The 24,222-nt window shown below is 38.3% G+C and overlaps 1 protein-coding gene across 1 annotated transcript; it reads right to left on the minus strand.

Moving 5' to 3' along the window:
• Nucleotides 1-978: 978 nt before the first annotated feature.
• On the minus strand, nt 979-20,909 carry UVH3 (5'-3' exonuclease family protein). Its single transcript, XM_089164880.1, is given in 16 exon segments — nt 979-2,145; nt 2,668-3,222; nt 3,431-3,515; nt 4,593-4,729; nt 4,942-5,236; nt 5,828-5,913; nt 6,475-6,669; nt 14,331-15,053; nt 15,055-15,964; nt 17,042-17,226; nt 18,459-18,512; nt 18,604-18,681; nt 19,773-19,890; nt 19,971-20,140; nt 20,311-20,561; nt 20,658-20,909. Coding segments are annotated over 16 exon segments (4,557 nt in total). The 5' UTR covers nt 20,746-20,909; the 3' UTR covers nt 979-1,518.
• Between the last annotated feature and the right edge of the window lie 3,313 nt (nt 20,910-24,222).

Below are 24,222 nucleotides of genomic sequence, written 5' to 3' on the forward strand. Positions count from 1 at the left end.
GCATGATTTTTTGGAAGCTGATAGCTTTTAACTTCAGCTTTCAGGTCTCTTCTATAATTCTATTAAATGGATGATGATTGATACTATGAACAAATTAAAGAATACAATAGCTGTCTTTTAGGATATACAGGGTAATTCGAAAATGTCCATGAATTAGGGGTGTCAACGGTGCGGTTTGGGGCGGTTTCGGGTTGGGCCTAACGGTTTTGGGCCTAACGGTTTTGGGCTGAAAAACACTTAGCCCAAACACGGCCCATTAGCAAAATAACGGTTTCGAGCCAGTTTCGGTTTGGTGCGATTTCGGTTTGGGCTAACTAACGGTTTAGATTCAGGTTGACTAACAGTTATAGTGTGTAAGAAAAAGAACAATAAGAAACAATTGAGCATCCTACAACAAAAGCAAAAATTATATGCAAAACAAAGTTGCTATTGGTCCATTTCCATTAAAAAAAACCACCAATTCTATAGAAATCAAGAACCTAGGTATTTGATCTTTGAATTCATGCTTAAATTTTTTCAATTGTGTATACCAACTACCTAATAGTAATATAATGATTCAAATACTATTTAATGTAAAATTACAAAACGGGTTATAATGAGTTGCGGTTTGGTTTTGGGTTGGTGCGGGCTCCACAACCCTCAGCCCAATTACGGCCTATTAACATTTGGTTCGGGCCAGTTCGGACTATAAGGAGCCAGTGGGGTTTGATTTTAACGGTTCAGACTATAAATTGACACCCCTACCATGAACGATGAATCAGCGCTAACACAACAAAATATCCCATTAAAGTAGAAAATCCAGTTCAAATCCATCACTTAATTTTTATTGTTTTAATGGAAAAGGAAATAAGGAAAATTAGTTTCCTTCGCCTGAACAAGTGAAAGTTCTAGTCTTTTTGTTAGAATTGAGAATAAATTATCCTCTCGATCAAAACCCCAAAGTCTTCTTCATTCATCTATTTCCTCGAAAACTCTTCTTTTCCTTTTTTCCTTGTCCTTATAGTTGCTTTTTATTTTATTTAAAAACTGACAAACAAAAGTTGTGCATCAAAGAATTCAGCTGAGTGCCAAATGGGTTTTGTTTTGTACTAGTGGATGCTTGTCCTGCTTACACAGTTCCAATCCTCCTTACAAGAATTTTACCTGCTGTGTTAGGGTACATTTTGACTTCAGAAAAACTTGAATTCTAACCTTGTTTCAAGTTTTCAACCATAACATATATGAGATTATTGTTTCTCCATATGTTATGGAGAAACAAGGAGAAAAGCAGCACCCATTCCAACGGCCCAGTTAGTCGTATAACCACTGGTGTGGTTTTCTTCTCACTTTTTTCTTTTTCTTCCCAAAAGCTTGAATGGTTTGATAATCTCATCCTTCCGAAGGCTTAAAAGTCCCTACTTGAATTAACTTGGACAGACCCATCATATTCCTAATTTCTTACAGGTAATTTAACTGTACACCACTATTCCTAAAGATACACAATTCTGGCAAGACTATCTCCATTAACTAACACATTTTCTATGTCTTCCTCCGCTTTCTTCTCAGGAAAGGCATACAACGTAAACCTGGGTTGGAGGTCGGAGCTGAATCTTCTGCTGGTAGTTCCTCCCTATTTACTTCCGAAGACGAACCCAAGACATTTGGATCATTGCTGCTTGCTGTCTGTGGACGGTGTGGACTCGGACTTGTATTACTGAAAGTATTATCTAAATGTACATCATGAACTGACTGAGATTGATCACCATCCAACTCACTTTCATCCAGGCAAAAACCCCCTCCTGCTTTTAGGTACTCATCAGAGAATCCATCATCAAGGGTACGATCACCATTGCCAGGTTTTGGAATTGGTTGACATAAATCCTGGTGAAGTGGATCAGCTTCCTGCTCATCTTCATCTTCACAAAATCCACCCCCAACTTCAAGATAGTCTTTACACAAACCATTATTGAGTGAATGATTGAGACTACGAACGTAAAGGGCATCTTCACAGGAAACTTCAACAGCATCTCCCAGCATTTCCTCGTCATGTTCTGATTCCTGGTCCACTGCCTCTTCATCCTTGCCTTTCTCATTGCTTTTCTCTGATGATTCAGTGTCACTTGACTCCTTACTTGCATACTTTACATGCTTACGTGGTCGACTTGACTGGAAAATGCAAGAAAGCAGAGTAGCATTAGATAAGCAGGAGAAAGGTTGCAGAACCAAATCATAGATACAGCAGGAAAGATATTCAGCTGACACCCTTTCTTTTTGGCGGTTGGTTTTTTTTTTTTTTTTTTTGGGGGGGGGGGGGGGGGGGAAGCTGTATGCCTTACAGTCCTACCAGTAGAGAAAATCCCTAGAATAAATACATTTCAAAGAGGGCATTGATGGTAAAATAGCATAAATGTCTACGCACATGCCTTCTCTTCAATGTGAAGTAGACTAGAGAGGAACACTACCAGGTGGAATTGTATACAGAATGCCAATAACACCAAAACCACCATTTCTTTTATGGGACAGACATTTGCAATTAAAAAACTGAAACTCAAAACTGAGCATCAGAAACCCTATGCTGCATTTGATGAGCTCACCAAATATGACACCAAATTTGTACAAGCACAAAGCTTTCAGACTTACGCGACATATGACACCAAGACCTTTACACGCACAAAGCTTCAAACTTACCCTGCGTACAGAAGTTAAAACTCCTGTATCTTCAGCTTGGGCCTGTTGCTCATCCTCGCCACTATCAGTATGGCTACTTTCAGTCAATTCAATGGCAGGAACTGCTTTTCTCTTTCCTCGTCCCCCTACTTGGCCTCCTCTTCCCCTTCCTCTTCCTCTCCCGTCCCTCCTCGATCTTTCCTCAGTATTTTGTTTACTTTCCTCCCGAATAGCTAGATCTGGACGCCCTACTGCAGACTGCACATGTTCACCCCCAATCCCATTCTTCTCTGACAGCTTCTTGGTAGATTGTTCAGAAACATTGTTCTCATTTCCAGCAACATTACCATTCTTATCATTCTTTTGGTATATTGAATTCTCTGGTCCATTGTCGCTGGTACCACTGGGGTTTACCCTTCTTTTCTTTGCAGCTTTGGAAGATTCTCCTTGAAGATCATCCACCAAACCCGAGGCTTTGTTTCCTGCTATACCTTTTACAGCCTTTTTAATTCTCTTACTACGAATCTTTGCAAATCGTTCATTGAATGAGTAAAATGCTTCCAATCGCAGCTGAGTCTTTATACACCAACACACCGGGAAAAAATGTTAGGAACAAACTGTGGATCCTCTTTCTTAAGAATATGCAAATAAAGGACTATAAAATCAATGCATGGTATTGAATGAACTGGGTCCATAAATAATAGCTAAATGATCTGTAGGTGATAGAAGACATTGATGGAAAAATCTCCCAAGGGTAAGAAGAAAGAAATGGACAGTGCTATACCTCATGCTTGCTGTATTCCTTCAAAACAGGCACCAGTAGGTCATCTGCTTTCTGGTTATTCCAACCAAGCTTCTCCCAGCATAATCTGTGTACACACACGAGTGTGGTAAAACAGTCAAACTGAGACCCATAGCTGCTTAATAAACTGTTGAGTGAAGCAATTCTGCGTGTTTCCTACAAAATTATATAATAGAATAGCTTTCCAGCCATCAACAACAAAATTCAAATAAAAACACAGACGGACTGTTTGAATAACTAAAACAACAGTCTTGTGTGTGAATTCCTACAAAATTATATAATAGAACAGCTTTCCGGCCATCAACATCAAAATTCAAATAAAAACACTGAAGGACTGTATGAAATAACTAGAAGAACAGTCTAGGAGGACCAGGCCAAAACCATATAAGCATAATACCATGCAAATATACCTATGCCAAAAGTAAGTGCACAAAGGAGACACAACAGAGCAGCCTATGTAAGCAAAGGATGATGGATCCACAACTGGACATTCTAAATGTCAATCGTTTAATATGCTATGATGGTATATCCCCAGAATAAGAAACATTCACCATTTCCTCTGGAACAGTATTGGAATTAATCTGTACATCAAAATACTGCACCTGAGAAGGATTTGTTATTGACATGCATGAGCAGCACTCACCAAAGGAAGCAACTAACACCTTCACAATTAACTAATAGGCATTTATGCACCCAGCTATCCACATTAATGTGTATTTCATAATTTTCATTGTGTTGATAGTATTGGTAAGCATGTAAAAAGTTAGCTTCTCAACTACTTCCCACATTTTCTTGCTGTTTGGTTCTCTAACAAAGAGATAGCGTTTGGAATTGTCCCTTCCCATCCACTTTGTTATTCTCTAAAACAGAAGAGTTGAAGAATCTGACTAAGATGGTTAATATTAGATGTAAACCTTAAAAAGAGGAGAACCAACTAATATGCCTTCTTATTCCACAGAACTTTGCTTCACCACACTCCACTTTTAAACTCATTTGACAACCAAAGACAGCTTCAAGGTATTAAAAGTAATATGTGAACGAGATATACCCAAAAGAAAAAAAATAAAAATTAAAAGTTCAGGAAAGCTGTAGCTGAACTCCAGAAATTGATGCAAATTAATAGAACATTTAGAATAAAACTCACTTGCGAAGAACAACCAGGTCTGGCTTCCCCCAGGAGAAAGGTTCAGTTGACTTGTCCACTTGTGGAGAGGCATATGCAGAAATAACAGCCTCACTTGGGAACGATGAAGGAATATTCCAATTCTTGCTCACATTTCTCTGGATATCCAAAAAAGATGGTAAAGATTGTTATTTGACCATCTAAACTCAATACATTTCATAATGACAGAAAAAGTCAGTTTATCAACAAAGATCTGTTTTACAATTTGAGCATTTATTAATTGATAAGATTGTCATCATGACAACTGGAAACACTTCCATCAAGAATAAACCTCAAAGGAAAATACTAAAGCAGGACACTATGCACTCACATGCTTATCCATGAAAAGTTGCTTTATACTATGGATGTCATCCATGGAGTGATTATTGCCATGGCTCTGCAAAACACATCCATCAGATGCAGATCCTCCTACAGAGTCGTGTGGGCACTCCAAATTACTGTTATTCATTTTTGATGATCTCTTTCTCGGAGTAGATCCAGTATGAACATCAAGTTTCCCCAAGATGGATGGATCTGGGGACTCCAGCCATTCCCTAAATCTCTGAAAGCCGTCTTCCTCAGGGAATGCATGTACAACTTCAATAGCATTGACAATGCCAATTCCACTAGATATAAAAAAATACAAACAGAATAATATTGTTAGTATCTGCTAGACATATTAAGGGATAGCAAAATTATTATAATGCGTCACAGATTAGATACAAGTAGACAGAATAATTGATAAACAAAGTTTATCCACATGACACCTCTATAGGTGTCTCAAAACTAGCGCCCTTTTTTATGGCCTCTTGTCTTATTCCCTTAAGTGAGGTAGAAAGGCTTTAAAAAAGCAAAAAAGCAAAAAAGCAAAAAATTAAAATTAAAAGTAACTTATCATTATGTCATATTATCAGAAGCTGTCATTTTGCACATATTCTGAGTACATGTGATATGAAGAATTTGCCCTCACCCAAAAAAAAGGAACTGCTATACCGAAAAAGAGAGGGGGGGGGGGGGATAGTGTTTCAAATCATTTGGGTCTTTGGGTCTATGGAAACCCCAAAGAACAATTATAAATTTATAATAGCAATGAACACAAAGATATGACTTCCTAAAAATATTAACTACAACTAGACGGGAAAAGATTGCAAAATCAAATTCATAGGACTCATGTCTCATGCAATAATAGAATTCAATGATCCAATTCTTAAAATTACCTAATTCCCTCAGTGTAGTCACTTCCAAGAAGCAGTGCCATGCGTATCAATTTTTCTCTGCTCAAGCCAAGCTCATTCTCAATGTCCTGTAATACCAAGGATCAGATACACGAAAGCAAAGTCACGCGTGGTCCAATACTTTCAGAAAGAAAAGAGGTGAAAGGTTAGCTGTTGGAAAAAGGGTCAAGAATAAGTCAATCATGGATAATGGGAGCAACATTCCACAAAGTACTATTTTCAAAGTAAAGTCGACAGAGAGAAACGATCTAGGCCTCAAGCATAAGAATTTCTTTCCAGACAGCTGAGGTAAAACCGGCAAAATTAAAATGATACAGGTTTTTGGAAGAAGTAATAATAAAATAGGAGATGTTCTGCTACACTGCCCATGTGCAACTTCATGTCTTCAAGGAGCAGAAACCAAAAAAAAACCTTTTTTTTTTTTTTTTTTTTTTTTGGGGGGGGGGGGACATTTGACAATCTGGCCTGATGTTGTGAAAGGGATCTGAGTCTTGGGAGAGTTGCCAGCATACGTTTGGGAAAAAGATGGTATTGTCACTCTCTTTTACCCTAATAAAATTTACTCAAAGTTTATCATCAGACAGTAGTCAACCTATAAAAATAAGAGAAATGAACTGCAAAATCCAAACCTTCATGAAGTACGTTTCAACATATTTACGATCATCAAATATATTCTTGTAAACATTTCGCGCCCCAAACAAGAAAACATCGGAGTCATCAGTTATCACGCCATCCACAAGGTTGGCAAGTTCCATATATGCACACTGAGCTTCTGCTTCCATGGGTGCGATTATATATGGTAAGCCAAACATTTGCAGGAGCTCCTGATAACCAGAAAGAGATAGCAAATATCAAACTTAGACCAACAACATCAGCATGTGGCTGTGTCTGAGTTTTGGGGTAGATACGAAAAAAAGTTGATAACACAATAAATTCAAGCCCAGCATATTGCATGTTTGCAACTACCCCACCCGTTGGAAATTCTTCCAAACCCAACCCCCCCCCCCCCCCCCCCCCAAAAAAAAAAAAAAAAAAAAAAAAAAAAAAAAAAACTACCAAGTGAATGAGGCTCACAACTCTGTCACGTCTGGGAAAGGTCGTAGTGTATGCAGCCTTACCCCACTATGTTAAATAGCTGATTCAATGATGCACATGCACTACATTAGAATGACCTGAAGCTGCTAGGGAACCCAGACCAGGAACTTAACTCAAATATAGTTTTATTCTGATAGATTATCTGAGATCTTTAATTTCGGTAAGATAAAGTACAAACAGTTTAAGAAAGGTTCAAGCTGTTAGAGACTCCACGAATAGTTGCTTCCTTCTTGAAGTCTTCTATTTTTCTAATTCATATGCTAGCAATCATCGTATTGGACAGGTTGAATAGAATGAAATAGTTGAGTTGTGGTCCAGAAGCCTGGGGACTCTGAAAGTTTGTACCCCCTTCCCATTCTTCTTATGCAATTAACCCTCACCCCTGCTACTCTGATATCCACTTCTCAGATTACTTCCCCTCTCTTGACCAAGCTCCTACTGCTCAAACCCATAACCATTTGCTTACAACTTACAATGGACCAACCTTAGTTTTGCAACTTACAATAGATCAACCTTAGGTTTGCAACCAAGGTCACGCCAAAATACCCAACACTTAGGAGAAACAAATAAGAAATTCCTCCTCGTAACTTCGCGAGCAGCTGCTATGAATGTTCGTTATGAATTTACCCCGTTTCTTTCCCATTTAGATGAATCAATGCTGTTCAGTGGGAAAAATATGTCAATATCATCCTATATAAAAAATAAGGTCTATCATGTTGAAGGAAATAGAAAGAAAAGCAATTCCAGGGTGAGAAGTGACAAGTGGGAACATCTGAGATACAGTGACCTAAGACTAAGACATAAATAAGAAGTGAAGCAAAATATTATACAGTGGAGTTGGGAGCTGACATTCAACTGCACTACTTCAAAACAAAACTATTTATGTAGAGGTTAATAAGATGGCTGAACATGGATGAGCCCGCAATGATGGTACCTGTTTCACTTTTTAGTACATGAAAGGTCATCAGTATGGTGAGAGATCTTGTGAAATATCTTACTATTTTGCAAAGGTGAGACGAGATCCCAATCGAGTTGAGAGAGATCCAATATCTCGCCACAAGATCTCGCGAGATGGTGAGATCTGGTCTTTTTTGGTCCAACAACCTGGTTTAGGAACTCACTTATCTCGATCGAGAGAGGGCTTCTCTCGCCTCTCTCTCATCTCTCTCTCGCTGGATCTTGCCGGGATCCCAAGAGAACACCATTTTTGCTGGGAATTTTTGGGGATTTAGCTGGATTTCAAGTTGAATGTTCTTTAGCACATCTACAATATCAAATTACCATCATTCAAGTCCATTTCAATTCAATCTTCAACTAAAATAAGATTTTTCCTCAAATTTGAATTTTTTTTTCAAATAGCAAGTTCCACAATCTGTGTGAGTATAGTGTAAATATATGTTGATCTACTATCTTCGATCTACACTTCCATGGATAAAAAATTTAATTATCTGTTATTAGTTTATTTTTAGAATTTTTGTATTTAAAATATAATTTAAAAAAATTAAAAAAATTAAAAAAATTAAAAAAATATAGAAAAATGCTTATGATATGAGTGTGATTCTAACTTATGTTATAGACTACATTGAGAGGGCTGCAACCCCATGTAGTCATATTTTGATTATTGTGCTTGCTGTAATTTTTTTTTTTAGTTTCAAATTTAAATAATTAAATAAAATAATTATGAAAATAATATTAAAAATTGTATCTTTTATATATTTTTTTTAAATGATGCTTATGTTATGTAGTTTATTTTAAAAATACAAACATGTCTGTTTGAGCATTGTATGTATGTTATCTTAGAACAAAGTATTTTGTTGTTCTATAAATTGTTTTTACATGTTTTTAATTATCTAAAAATTATTCTAATGATTATTTGGGAACATTCATGTATGTATTTGAGTGTTGTAGCTTAAATGGCAACTAGTGGTAGTGGCACTGGTAATGGGGCCTAGGACATTGCTTGAGATTCCATTGACTGCTGACAAGAACAAATCCCGATGCAAGTATTGCCTCAAGACTTTGAATTTTGGTGGTCGAATCAGATTGAAGCAACACTTGGCTGGCGGTTACATAGATGTTGCCAAGTGTTCCAAGGTTCCTTATGAAGTGCAACAAGCAATTGCAGCAAGATTAAAGGGGAGAGGGAGACAAAGAAAAGATGATCAGGCATAAAATCAAAGGGAATTTGAGGATATAGTGCTACATAGACCTCTTGTGAGGAGTCAAATGAAGATGAGGAGATGAGGACTATGGGTATTAAGTCACAACCCAAATGGAGATAGATGAAGGCTACAATGGATGCTAGCAAACAGTCCTTACATTTTGAGAATGTGAGGTAGTATGAATAGAAAAGAGGAGCAGGTGGTTCGAGGTTAGGGGCATCCATGCCACTTAGACATAGAATTGGAGGAAGTGAGAGGACTGAATGGAAGAGGAAGATAACACATTACGATGCCACATTTGACCAAGACCCCGCCCTCTTCAGGCATCAAGACACTTATCAAAGAAGCATCTCATATATGTTTCCTGGAGGAAAAGAAGGCAGTAAGGAGGAGGAAGCTAGGTTGGCGATTGAGAAATTTATGCTCTAAAACAACATTGCAGCCAATGTAGCCAAGATACCAAACTACTAGGGGATGATCAATGCAGTTGGCTAGGGTAGGTGTAGGGGTTAAAGGCCTAACAACTTGGGAAGTGATGAATAAATAAATACAAAAGGTGAAGGAGGTGGAGGAATACATTGCTTTATTGAAAGAATGTTGGCCAATATATGGTGTTACTGTGATGGTTGATGGATGGACTAGTCCCTACTAAACAGTTCATCATTAATTTCATGGTGAATTGCAATGGAAAGACGGCCTTCCTTAGGTCAGTGGATGCCTTAGATAAAATCAAAGATGTTGACTACTTTTACAAGCTTCTTAGGTAGGTGGTCCTCAAGGTAGGGCCAAGCAGCGTTGTCCAAATTGTCACGGATAGCGGTGTGAACTTCAAGAAAGTTGGCGAAATGCTGATGAAGAAGAAGGGCAGTAGGATCCACCTCTTTTGGGCACCATGTGCAACACACTCAATTGATCTCATGTTAAAGGATTTTGGGAAGAGGACATCAATCGATGGTGTGGTTGAGAGGGCAAGAAGGGACAATAATTTTATTTATAACTATAGTTATGTGCTGAAGATGATGAGGAACCACTATAAGGGTGATCTAGTCAGACTTGGATTGATAAGATTTGCCACCAACTATGTGGCTCTTAAAAAGCTTCCAGAAGAAAGTGGTGAGTCTTCGGCACATGTTTGCAAGTGAGAAGGGGTTTTGTTGACATGGATCTAGCCATCCTGATGTAGTAGTAGTCCAACGAACCATTGTTGATGATTCATTTTGGAGGGAGCTGAATAAGATAATGGGCATTTTAGGGCCTATTGTGTTTGTTTAAGGATAGTGGATTTGGAGAAGAAGCCCACAATGGCCCGCATATATGCTGCCCTCTAGCAAATGAAGTAGTTGGTTAGACCTGCTGCCCCTAGCTCCTACAAATCCTATGAAAGGATCATCGATGATAGATGGGAGTTGCACTTGATGCATCCTTTGCACTTGGCTGGTGAATCACTTAAGCCTTTAAGTTTTTCTTGTATACTTCAGTTTACATTGTTATAAACAAGTAAACAACTAAGTCACTAACCAAATTTTTTATTTACACAATAAAGATTACTACCTAAACCCAAAGTACCATTACAAGATAAATATGGGGCTTAATGTAAGGTTGATGAATGCGGTGCAAGACGAGGTGGAAAAATTCAGCCATATCCCGTCATGCAAGGGACAATTAATGAACAAGTGAGAACTTATTCAATTGTTTCTTCAACTGCTTGCATATACAATACAATAATTGAACAATTGGTGTATAGATCAGGGAGTTTAGAGATGCCTCTGGGAGTTTTGGAAAGCCTTTGTAACTAGGCATAAAACTGATCCTGGTAAGTAGTCCATTACTATGAGTGATAAGTCTATAAGACTATAACCTATAAGTTGTATAACTTATAAGTATTAAGATTTACTTGCCTAATGCATTCTTATATTTGGGTATGCAGCTAACTAGTGGGTGTTATATGGATTTAGTTTGCCAAATCACAGGGACATAACAATTAAGGTCCTCTCACAGATTTGCTCATCCTCTGGTTGCGAGAAGAACTGGAATACCTTATCACTCATCCATAGCAAGGTACGGAACAGATTGGGAGTAAGAAGCTCAAGTACTTAGTGTATGTGCATTACAACATGAGGTTGAGAATAGGGCACATACAAGATGATATGGATGACAAAGGTCGAGAACTGATCGAGTAGACTGATATGTTCCACGAGCCCCCCGTAGAGGATAAGGAGGATGATGTCATACATCAGTGGGTTAGGGATCAAGGTGGCCAATGCTGGATGGGCCAAAAGGGAAGCCAGATCCTACTATTGTTGCTACCATGAGCCTAGATATTGTGGCTAAGCACATGTCTTCTGAAATTCTGATGAGGGTCAGGTTGTTGTAGCTGCAACAGTAGGACCAAATGCATGGTAAAAAATTCGAGGGAAACTCAAGTTTTGACCGGGTGAAAATGGGAAACTTAGGTGGAAACTTAGAAAATTTCGAGGAAACCAAGGACTTTTCCGTACAAGTTTCGACATCAAGTTTCGACATCAAGTTTCGACTGGTTTTAGAGAGTATTTTGGGGTGGGATCCTATATTTAAGCTAATTAGAGTATAAAGAATGCATTTGTTGTATTTTACTAAAAAATCAATGTAGATATGTCATTCAATGTGCATAACATCAATGTAGAGTTGTCCAAAAAGTACATTATAAACTTAACTACTTAAGCACATAACATTCAATATATAATTTCTAACTTCAAAATAGTTGACAATAAAAGGAAAATACAACTTAGTGTTAAGAGTAGTGCCAAGAGTGAATTCATCCTGTGAGCTGAGTAGTATCATGCCTGTAAAATCCTCTCCTCCAACCAACGAACATAGACATCCCATGACATTTTATGCCTATGGTTGTCAAGTTAATCGACAACTATAACTTTATGAGTTTGGTCATCAATATGCTTAAGATAACCAACCTGAGGGAATACGCACTTTGGATAGATGGAGGGGGTATTTGTCATGGGTTTGGGGAAACATGAAATAAACAAAAAAAATTGAAAATTTGGGAAAGCTACAAAATTTACAGGAAAAGTCCCAAGTTTCCACAAAATTTCATAGGTTTCCACCAAATTTCCTAGGTTTGCACGAAATTTCCCAACTTTCCCATGAAATTTGGGAATTTTTTCCCTCATGAACCAACTGGTCCAACTGGGTTGAACCAGGTTTTGAGGTTTCAACAAGTTTCGATGAAATTTCAAACAGTTTCGATCAAAACGAGGACTTTTTTTCGGTCCTCACGAGTTTCATTTCGCATTTTCCAAAATGGGAAATTTCGGTGGAAATTTTGCAAGTTTCGATGGAATTTTGTTCTATGACCAAATGTACCATTTGTGGAGCCACCTGGTCAACTTGATACAATTGAAGTGAGGTCTAGTCGTGGGAGTTCAAATAATGCCATTGATACCATCCCTCCCGGTCAGCCTTCGAGTCATGGAAGTAGTCAAGTTGGTGATGTTGCAAGTGGAAGTCAGGCTAGTTAGCAAAGGGGGTCACCTCCGCCAAGTCTGAGTCATCCGACACATGCGACATAGGATATGGGCCGCGGATCTCCTGCCGCCCAGACTTATACTAGGAGTACAAAGACCAGATTGAATAGGGGTCAGAGGAATGATGATGCGAGCATGCAAGATCTTGTATCAAACATAGGGAGCATGAACATAAATCATAGTCACAGTGGTTTACAACAGCAAAGTTGGGCTAGTTGGCAATCACCGAAGTACCTATACATAGATCACACCACTGGGTCAGATTACATTGGGTACTCTTATTATGGATATTATACTATTCCTCAAGACCCTACACCTGGAGAGTACGTATATAAGAGTGAAGGTGGGCTGTTGACTAAATGGTTTAGAAACCCCTACCCATGTATTTAGTAGCAACACAAAACAACAAGAGCAGCAATGGCACTTTCACCCACCCACGATTGACGGTTACCCCAGAGTGCTATTCCTTCAGTATTCTAACATGGAGACATATCAGAGCCATATAAATCAATATTTGACATACTACAATGATGAGTTGACTTGGGAGTTGTATGTGGCCACCATTTAGAATCAGTCGATGGAGAATGTTGAGTGATACCAACCAGTAAACCAGTCATCAAGTTTCAATATTCAAACTTTAGACTTTTACATGTGCAGTTGTGTTAGTTGTGTACAACTAATATAGTACTCTAAGTCCTTACCATTGATTTCAATTGAATATGTGATGTGGCATTATATTTCTATTTATAGGCATGGAGGACAATGACGTAGTATGGCAACAAAGTGTCTTCGCGGATCCACAAGGCCAGAGGATCACATGCAATTACTGCGGAAGAGCCCTCTATGGAGGAAAACACCAATTCAAGCAACACTTGTCTGGTTGGTATTGTGATACACCCATATGTCGTGCTGTCCCTACTCCTGTAAGTAAGGGAATATATGGTAGCCCACCTTATGGAGATGGAAGGCCGCCGTGTAGCTGCCATTGTATGTCATGGTCATGGACCTCATGGTCATGGTGCTATTGGAGCTGGTGGTGGAGCTGATGTTGAAGAGCCTGGAGTTAGTGGTGGAGCTGAGGATCTTGATTGAATTTTTATGATTTGATCACATATTCACATTCTATGATTGTCTTGTACTCTTGTGAATTTATGACTTATGCATTATGATTAATGACTTACTAAAACTTCTAATGGTTGTAAAATTTTGAAGACATTTAAGTTTTCTGATGTATTTGATAGTTGATACACTAGCTTTTCATTTATATGTTTAAATGTTCTACATTACATGTTGTTTAACCTCGCATTTCCCAATTCTGCAGCATTTCGGTTTCACACATTGGGTCAACTTAAAAGACATACTTAGGGTTATTTTCTCACAAATCCAAGGCCATTAGAGTGTTCAAAATGCCTTAAATAGGCTAAAATACCAAGTTTCTAGCCAACCGGGACCCTAAAACCCACCAAGATGGGCCACCGAGTTGACGTCAAAAAATACCACATCCCGATCGAGATCTCAATTTTTCAGGGTGGCGAGATCTCGCTCAAGAGCGAGATCTTCTACCATGAATTCACTAACAAAATATCCTATTTTGTAGTTTAATTTCAGGCCGTGACTCACTTTTCATCTGCCATTGAATCAAGGAACCAATACCAATGCATGTGATCTAATAAAATAAAAGAACATTTTACTAGAAGTTTGGATATGCACCTGACATTCTGCAAACATTTCACTACTGACAGACTCAGCATTGCGTTCAAGCTTCCTCTGCTCATCTCCTAGATTGATACGTTCTTGTCTCAGATGTAGCAGTTCCTGATCTAAAGCAGTCTGTGAAGCCTCCATCTTGTCCTCAATTGCATCTCTATACCACTCTCTTTCTGCAGAAAGGACATCACACTCTTTTTCTGCAGCTAGATTGTGATCCATAGCAGTGTCAGTTGCTATTTCTTTTATAGAATTCTTTGTCTGAGAAATGGCATTCTCAGTTGTCTCACATGAAACAAATGAAGGAGCGGCCTCAGATTCATTTTGGGAAGCATTGACCACAGTAGCATCAGATGTTTCACTGTTCAAGTGATTCTCCTTAGGCTCCATGGAAGTAAACTGATAAGTACTACATGCTTCAACACAAATATTCTTATCTTCAATGGTTTCTTCACTCAAATGTCTGACACCAGAAACCAGGTTCGACTGATCTGTCCCCACTTCCTTCCCATCAGTTTTCACTTCTAATACTCTGGAAGACTGCAATTGCATATTTGGAGACTCAATCATCTGTGGCATATCCTTTACACCCATGTTCGTTAGCCTTTTTAGATCATCCACACTTTCACATGCTGATAGATTTTTTTGAGAATAATCTTCTAATGGCATGTTATGACTATCAGAACACTCCTTTTCAAGAGAAGAACCTTGAGGGGAAAATTTCATTACTTATACTCTGACTAGCAACTTGTTTGGAATCTACTATATCAATTGTTCCAGCAGAATTCTCAGTTATGAAATCCTCAAGGCTTCTCCTTATGGCTTCCTCCAAAGCGGCAGCTTCTTCCAAAGAACCTTTTGAAACAGATATCGTCTGTGGTGAAGCCTTTTCTGGGACATCAGAAACACCTTCCTCCCAGTCCACCTCAGCCTCGTCGTTGGCATTGTCATATGCCAAGGTTTGATTAGCTTCTTCCTTGGCATCAATACTAGAATTGCAATTGATTTCTTCAATGCTTCCTTCCTCCCAGGAACACTCTGAATCAGCACATGGATATTTTTCTAAAGGAACAAGTTCAGCAGAAGGGATAACAGAGTCTCCTGATACTAAACTAGCAAAAAGATCATCCACGTCATCATCGGTACACTTGTTTCCCTTGTCATCTTCGTAGAAGGATATCACCACTGGACTCTTGTTTCCAAGGACAGATTGTTCATTAATCTGAGGGCTTTCTCCTTTCATCAATACATTCATTTCTTCACTCGTGCTTCCGGTTCCATTTTTACCATCATTTGAAGATTCATGTTGAACACCAACCACTTGATCATCAGAGATCTTTCCCTTCCTCTTCTCCTGCTCAATTTCTTTCATCAAATCCAAATTCCGTTGCAAGTCTCGGGTCATACGAATCCCCATGGCTCTTACTCTGCTAACCCGAACACGACCTCTCTCATCAAGGTATGTCTCAACATCATCATGAAAGCCCTCTCTTGATTCATTCGTTGCAGATCCAGTTGAGGAATTACCATTAGCAGTTGATGAAGTATGAGTCACAAAATCTGAAGAAACAACTTCTGTTCTTGGTGTCTCATGTTCCATGTCCCCACTTTTCTCAACTCCAGCAGATGTAAGTACTCTGATTTATGTAACACAGCAAAAAATAAAGTATCTGATAAATCAAATGACAAATGAAAAAAAAAAATACTAAGCATAAATTCAGTTAACAAAAACTTCAAAAGTATGCTATATCAGACAGTGATCTCCATTATTGCTTGAAGATGTGAAGAAAAAGTTCTGGAATATAGAGATCAGGTTGCACTTATGTGCAACATCTTATTTAGGAGGGAAGGTCTACATCTGATAGACTGACAATGGTACAAGAAATTTTACATGATGATAATTAGAGTTCGGGTCCTTGATGAGTCCCTTCTTCAAGATATTGCCACTTAAGTAGGTTTGGACTGTGATGAGGCTGGAGCTCCTATTAGACCCAAGTCGGCAATGGAGCTGGGGGTCAGTTGTGTGCATGGATTTGCTCACCATAGAAGTTTGGTTGTGCATAGAAAAAACATTTTAAAGCTAGCTATTGACATTGCAAAGGCCATGGTAGTACACCATCTGAAGAGTGCCATCTTAGATCTAGAAGAAAGATTTTTTCAAACCCCTTTGTGTCTGTCTGAATCTCTGACCGCACGGAACCTCCATAGCCAATTTTCCAGCCATGGAGCGAGTTCCACCATGTTTGGCATATAATCAACCAGTTGAAGTTCATAGCTGCTATGCAACTGGGATTGGTCAAAAGACTCAAAACTATTGTATGCCATTGGAACTCCAGGTGATCTTGTAAAAGAAAATGATTTTTGACTGTTGTATTTATTGTGTGTTGTAAAGTTGCAATTTACTATCTTCTAGATAAATTTTGATACGATATTAAAAAATAAATGATTTTTGACTGTTGTGTTTATTGTGCGTTGTAAAGATTTTTGACCGTTGTATTTATTGTGTGTTGTAAAGTTGTAATTTACTATCTTCTAGATAAATTTTGATACGATATTAAAAAATACATGATTTTTTACTGTTGTGTTTATTGTGCGTTGTAAAGTTGTAATTTACTATCTTCTAAATAAATTTTTATATGATATTAAAAAATAACCATACAAACTTCTACTGTCCATAAATAAATCGAATCAAGCTTAAAATTATTTTCTCTCACTGTTTGTCCCCCGTGAATGATGATGAAAATATGAATTCTCTATTGGCTTCAGACGCTATCCGAGATGTCTGAACCCCACCAACTCCCCTTCCAGCAGCAGATTTTTGGACTTCATTTATTTCTCGACGGAAAGCCACAGTTTTGAGATAAGCTTGTATCTGTAGCTCAGAAAATTTTGCAGGGGCCTGGAAATATGAAAAGCACCAATGTTATCAGCCTATCTGGATATTCCAAGATAAAGAATAACAAACTCAAAAAATGAAACTGCAACCATTTCACAAAGAACATTACCATTCCAAGTTAACTTTCAGTTGTTTAACAGTTAGTCTAGGCATGTTAACTCATTTATACACGTATTGTACTCTAGCCTCCTTCTCTTTCCTCTTCCTTTTTCTGGGAGGGGGACCATTCAACAACAAAGGGGATGGGGAGAGCAAAAGCCACAAGCATGTACATCATCAGGCACACGTAATAAAGGATATGGCCAATGGACTGTACCACAGAAAAGGTTCCAAGTTCCACCTAATCTGAACTCATACTTTCTGACCATTAACATAAAACTGAAGCCACTCCAATCCATGAATGAAGTGGAGAAGTGCCAGACAAGATTTAAAGCAGGTTATGAGGGGCCAGAGATCATTTATGAAATGCAATGTCAATGGTAACAAGGAAAGAGAACAGCAGTAGAGGCTAAAAACACTCGATGCCATTAATGACATGAATCCATCCTGAAAAAGCAGCAGGTTAAAATAAATAGAACCTAACTTGGCTGGACACCAAGACAGATTAAGGTCCCCATAGCCATCATTAAATCCATGTTCTGTTATCTCTATACACCATAAATGGAGGAAAAAGTAGCATAGCCCACGATAGATAATCAAAGGTAACCATGTAATGGCACCTGACTGCTGGAAGTGGAGTAATCATCACATCCTTAGATTGTTTATAAGTTGTTCAAATGAGACAATATACTCCCAGGTTTTCTCCAGAGGGAATCCAAATAAGCCACTTTCAGTATCTGGGAACTCAGAATTAAGCTCTAAATGGAGCCCAAAACCAGCTCTCTTCTCTTCCATCATGTGAATCAGGAAATCAAAGATAATCCTTCAAATGATACTCCACCTTAAGGCTTCTTTGACCTTACAAGTGAGTCATTGAAAATGTCATCATTCTTTTTTTTTTTTTTTTTTTTGTTAAAAAATGTCATCATCATTCTTAGCACAGATGTTGAGTTTATATGACAAACATTAATTTTCCTATTTCCAATTTTCCATAATCCCATGTAAATCTCCCTCAATGCGGTTCAAATAACCGTCACGTCAATTAAAATTTTCTCATAAGTCAACTAAAATCAAGTTTCAAACATCATTGGAAAATTTTTAAATTTCTTCAAAAAGATATAAGCATAAGAACTGACCTCTTTGGCTTTTTGATACTTCTGCCTGTTTTCTGCCATTAACTGCTCTCTCATCTATAAACAAAATCACACTGAATTAGAAAGGAACAGAAAGGGCAAAGAAGAGCAATAAAGCCACTAAATTATCAATATCCAATGGACATACCTGAACTAGCAAATCAAGTTGCATAGATGGAGGCAGAGCAGCCAAGATAGATGGATCAATACTTCCATGCATTACTGGCTGCACAGTCCACAAGCAACCATGTTTAAAATCTATTCAGCACAGAGTCTACCGAGTATTTGTCAAATATATATTTTTTTAGCTACTTGATCCAGGTAGAGAATTTCAACAGATTCATCTAAACTTAGAAATAATACAGTGCGGTCATAAGTGCATATGATGTTTCATATCACTAATCATCATGAAGTTCTCTCTCCTACAGCTCAACCATTTAAGATAATTGTTCTGAAACATGGTATCAGAACCAGATGGTAAGGTGTTCAGTGTCCTTTTACCTGTGAGGGATTTGAGTTGTGTGTTTTTCTGCCACTACACTTTTTGCCCTTTGGAGCCACGAGATGGTGTTACATGCGAAGCTGCATGGGTGTTTACATGTGTAGACCAATGCAAGTGCAGAAGGGTGTTCTGTGTTGATCTATACTCTTGGTGTCCACTAAATCCAATAAATTTGATCTTTCTTAGATCAATACTTGGACTCGACCTGAATTTCAGGCCAAACAGATTTCTGCTGATGAGACATCTGAATTTGACATTCTATGATTTCGTTAACTGTATTGAAAGCTTTTGCTTTCCTTTGCATCTGTCACTTGCAGGGTTGTTTAGGTTTTTGAAATCCTCATCTACGTTCTTATCTTGTATAACAATAGTTTAGTTGTCCATCTCCATGTCAATTTCCAGGGTCAATCAACACTTTGGTGGATAACCTCATACATCAAGAATTATGGCAGTATTGACGTTCTATGGTTAAAGGCCTCTATTTCTAATGTTTTGGGTTGTGATGGGCTCTATAAAGTTCGAAAGGTTGCATCAGAAACATAATGGAAAAGATGTGCAGTTGAGATCCAAAAAACAGTAGGCAGACATGAATCTAATGTAACAAACTCTCTATAACTGTATGATTGATCTTCCTTCATATGTCTACGAGTAAGACTCCAAAGAAGAATCTCAATTCATTTGCAAAAGAGAAAGACACGGGGGCAATATTTCAAGCATACTGCATTCATGCTAATGTAAATAAGTATAACATCCGACAAAAGAGCAGATACGATTAGTGGGAAAAGTATAAGCAAGATTTACAGGAAAACACGTACAAGAATCATTTCCTCCTCCTCATCACCATCGTTTTCCTCGGAGGGAATGCCACCAAAAGACACTGATGCATTTCCAGAGAGATTTCCATCTTCCTCTGCTGCAAGGGATGCCGCTAACCTAAATTGACTCATCAAAGCAAATCACAAAAGAAACTAAGAAAAGCACAGACATTTGCCACAGGATGATGAAAAGCTTACAACTCATCCAACATTTCCTGACGTTTGCCTCCAGCGACAGCAGCAGTTGTTTTAGTACTTGTCTGTGGCACGTCATCAGCATCCGACGCAACCTTCTTACCCTTCGGATCGCGCTCCAGCATCTGCTTCTCAATATCTGCTGCTAGTTCTTTCAGTCTTATTTCCTTCAGCTATTGACAGGAACAAGGAAATAGAACTAAATAAGACTACGCGGTGATATGACACAGAATAAAAGCATGAGAAATGGAATATGAGAGGAAAAGAAGTTCCCAATTAAAATTTAGCCGAGTTAACCAAACGATGAGAAGTGAAAGCCCTAAAGGAAAGAAACAAAATATACGTGATTGAGTAGCAACTTCTCTGCGGTTTTCCGGATCTTCGCCTGAGCATTCTCTCGCTGACGGCGTCGGGCAATGACTGTTCGACGCTTAAGAGCAGGTGTGCCCCCATCAAATACAAAGACAGGCTTGGTGCGGAGGTAAAGTAGTTTACAGATGCGACGAAAAAATCCCAACAGGTGAGCATTCTTCACCATCTCTCCCTTGTCATCTCGCATCGCTTTCATGAACTGAATCATCCAAATGCTCGCGTCTACAGAGAAGAATAACAGGTTTAGACAAGGAGTTGTGAGACAAAGAACGCATAGATTACAGAGCTAGAAGTTCAAAGACTAGAAATGGGACATACCGATGGCGACCTTCTTGCCGGCTAGGGTTTCGACTGAAACCCGACGACCAACAGGAGCTAAAAGCTCCCAAAGCCCTTGAACACCCATGCTGATCACGAACCTCTTTCTTCCACGGTTGCCGCCAAAAACCTAACTGCAAGCTCAACTCTTGAATTGAGATAGGCAAATCCATGTCAAAAGTCAAAACCATTGCATTTTGCTAAAATGCACCGACAGTTCTCCCACCCAATCTGTGCTGCGGAGATTCGGAATCGTTGTTGGAGAATTTGAGTTCGGTTTAGGCCCGCCCAGCGCCCCATAAAACGATCCGCTGGAGACTCCACTAGGCCCCACAGCCTCCTCCTATGAAATGGAATCTCTATCAGTATTTCGTTTTTAAATTTGGAGTCAGAATCGGAATATTCATGCCGAGTTCACTCAATTTCTGCACATTCAGACCGGGCTAGTTTGGGTCGATTTTCAGCCCGAATCCGATCTGATCGGGTATGAACGTGTCCTTAAACATCATGGCTTGGATATCAGTGTTTTCCTGAGCGCTAGATCGTTCGTCTTCCAGGTCCCATTTGCGAGACGGTGATCCTTTTAATCTTTGATTGATGGAGAAGATGGGTAAAATCGAAACTGAAATGGAAGATCTGTTTGATCAGAAGAAGCGCGTCAAGAATCCTTTGGTGCCAATAGGTAACACATCCATGTCCACATCAAAATTCCTCTTAGAACTTGCAAACTTTCTGTTCAATTCCTGCCGACTTATGGTTATATATCAGCTGAGTTTGTAAGATATGCATCATGGAGCTCCTAAGAACGCTTGGAGTTGTTCAGGTCGAGATGTTCTTCCTCCCACCTGACCTAACTTAGGAGAACCAGATAAGTTATGCTATATAGATTGATATAGCATCTTTATGATGTTTCTTTTTGTAAATTGGTCTTTTCGTTCATCCCCTCTGTCGGGTATTTTTGGTTCGCTCTATTTTGGTTACACAAACTTGCACCTAACTGAGCTTAATGGTGGAATAATATGGCTCAAAACCGTGAGAGAAAAGGTTAGAAAAGATCAAACTTTTTGTTGCGTTGAAGCGTTGATCCTATGACAAAGTCGTCAAACCGACGAGGACAAACATTCACATGGTATGGCAAGATTGTCTGCGTCCACGCTGAAATGAAATCAGTTTCACCATCAATAGAGAACACGGTTGTGTCTTTACGCCGCACTCAGATATGCGTAATAGAGAAAGAACCCTTAGCTACATATTTATAGTGAAACGTATACAGGAAAGTTAACATGGAGGGTGTCCTAAGCCTTTTGGGATACGGCCCCTGGAAATTCGATGGAAGTAGGGGTTGTTTCCCATCCTAGTCTTGTTCCTCATGCTGTATTATTTGGAATGCACTCTACCCTGATCCGCCTTGGTAATAGGGTTACAATGTCTCAAGCTCAAGAAAGCCTCATGCCTGCCAATTTGGGCAGTTGCATAATCCTGTTTTGCCATGTTATAAGTTTGAGGTAGCGTATTTTCAGTTTTCGTTCTTAAAGTGCTGTGTACGTGTTAGCCTCCTTCAATTGTGGGACAATCCGTTGTTGCATTTTGGTCCCTCACATTGCAAAATCTTAAGAATTACTGGGCTGCCTTTTTTTTTTTTCTTTCTTTCTTTTATAAGGTAAACATCAGTCACATAAGCCATACAATGCGCTTATAGTTACAGCACGAATTGCAAATTGTGCAGCTAATACTTAAAAAATAAAAATAAATAAAGAAGGAAGCTTCTTTGTCCTATTTATTATGTTCTTCATGTAAACATGATACATTAGGTCACAAGATCTTAAGTTCCTTTTCAACCGTTGAATCGTTACTGTGATTGACTGTTAAGAACAAAGCTCTAAAAATACATCAAAGGATTGCTCAGTTGGCAATGACCAACATCTCGTAATGAAGAGGCCATGGGTTCGACTCTCCTTGATGGTATATTTAAATTCCATATAAATGCTATCCTGAGGATGTAGTTGAAGTGCGTGTAACTGATGAACCTCAGATCTCCAAAAAAAGGGGGAAGGGGGAGGGGGGAGGGGGGGAGGGGGGGGGGGGGAAGAAGAATGAGAATAAGAAGAAGAAAAAAAGCTTAAAATTTTACTGAATTATTTTTTTTAGTATTTCTTTGGCATTTGTCTGTTATATAGTCTCTTATGCTCATTATGTGTAGGAGGTGGTGCTCTTTCTCTTGTGTTACTCATCCTATTGCTTATGATGAATAATTTGTTATCCTCTCATCTTTTTTTCACATCATGCGACTGTGGAGTCCTTGGGTAACCTACATAGTTGTCAGCACGTCAAGATGGTGAAGAGGTGCATTTATTTTAGATGACAGAGCACCCTTCTAGGCATTCATTGGCAATCAAGGTGTCCAAGTGTTATTGTTATTATTTTTATTTCTCCTTTCTTATAACATTATTAGGTATGTTACAATATAAACTCTATATCATAAAAAGTCAACAATAAGTCGATCAAGTCATTAAAAACCACCATCAAGTGACATAAAGTCCTCAAAAATCAATATTAAGCCATACAAAGTTGTCAAAATCAACACAAAAAACTAGAAGACAACATAATTGAACAAGTAAGCCGTTGGAAGTTTGAATTGTAAAGCAATTAAAATAGGTGGTAGGTTTATATTATTTTTGGGAATCAGTCATTGTTATTATATATCTAGTCTAACATTTTAGTTTATACTATTCTTAAAAAAAATATACGTTCTTAATTATAAGTAATTGAAGTGCTCTTGATTTTAGGGAAGTATTCTTTTTTTGTAGGAAGTTTGATTGGTCAAATGGTTTTATTTTTACATGAAATTTTTTGTATTAGGTAGGTACAGCGTAAAGCTAGCGCCAATAAATCTAAAATTGCTTAAACTTAGTTCATATTGAAGGAGTTATGTTTCAATCAAACTTTATTTGGTGTATATGAATGCTAGAAAACTATTCCAATTGCAAATAATTTTTTAGATATAGAAACATAATAAATATTTTACCGTACTATTGGTTTTTAGAAATGTTTTAGTTTATTTAGATTTATGGAACTTTTAGATTTGGGAAAGCCTCAGTATTAAAAAGTTGAAAGTTTGACCTATCCTTGGCGTTTGGTTTTTCTTCTTGAACTAGGGATTTGATTTATTATCCTTTTGGAATTTTATGTTTTAACTATTTTCGTTTGTTTTTCTTTCTTTCCCCCTTTTCCTTTTTTTTTTTTTGGGGGGGGGGGGGGAGGAGGGTATTTACTTATTTACTAATAATAAATATCGTAAGTAAATACTACTACAACAACAACAAGCCTTTTTTCCCCACTAAATGGGGTCAGCTACACAGATTCTTGCCCTCCAACCAGTTTTGTTTGAGGTCATGCTGGATACAAGGCCTAAGCTATGCATATCCTTTCTCACCACTTCTCTTAAGGTTATCTTAGGTTTGCCCCTAGCTCTTCTAGTTCCTTCAATTTAGATTATATCACTACTCCGTACAGATGCATTTATATGCCTCCGTTGAACGTGGTCGTGCCACCTCAAACGACTTTC

This window comes from Hakea prostrata, chromosome 8 (assembly GCF_041222555.1).
Source record: "Hakea prostrata isolate BN-2017 chromosome 8, UWA_Hpros_2, whole genome shotgun sequence".
In the NCBI taxonomy this organism is placed as follows: domain Eukaryota; kingdom Viridiplantae; phylum Streptophyta; class Magnoliopsida; order Proteales; family Proteaceae; genus Hakea; species Hakea prostrata.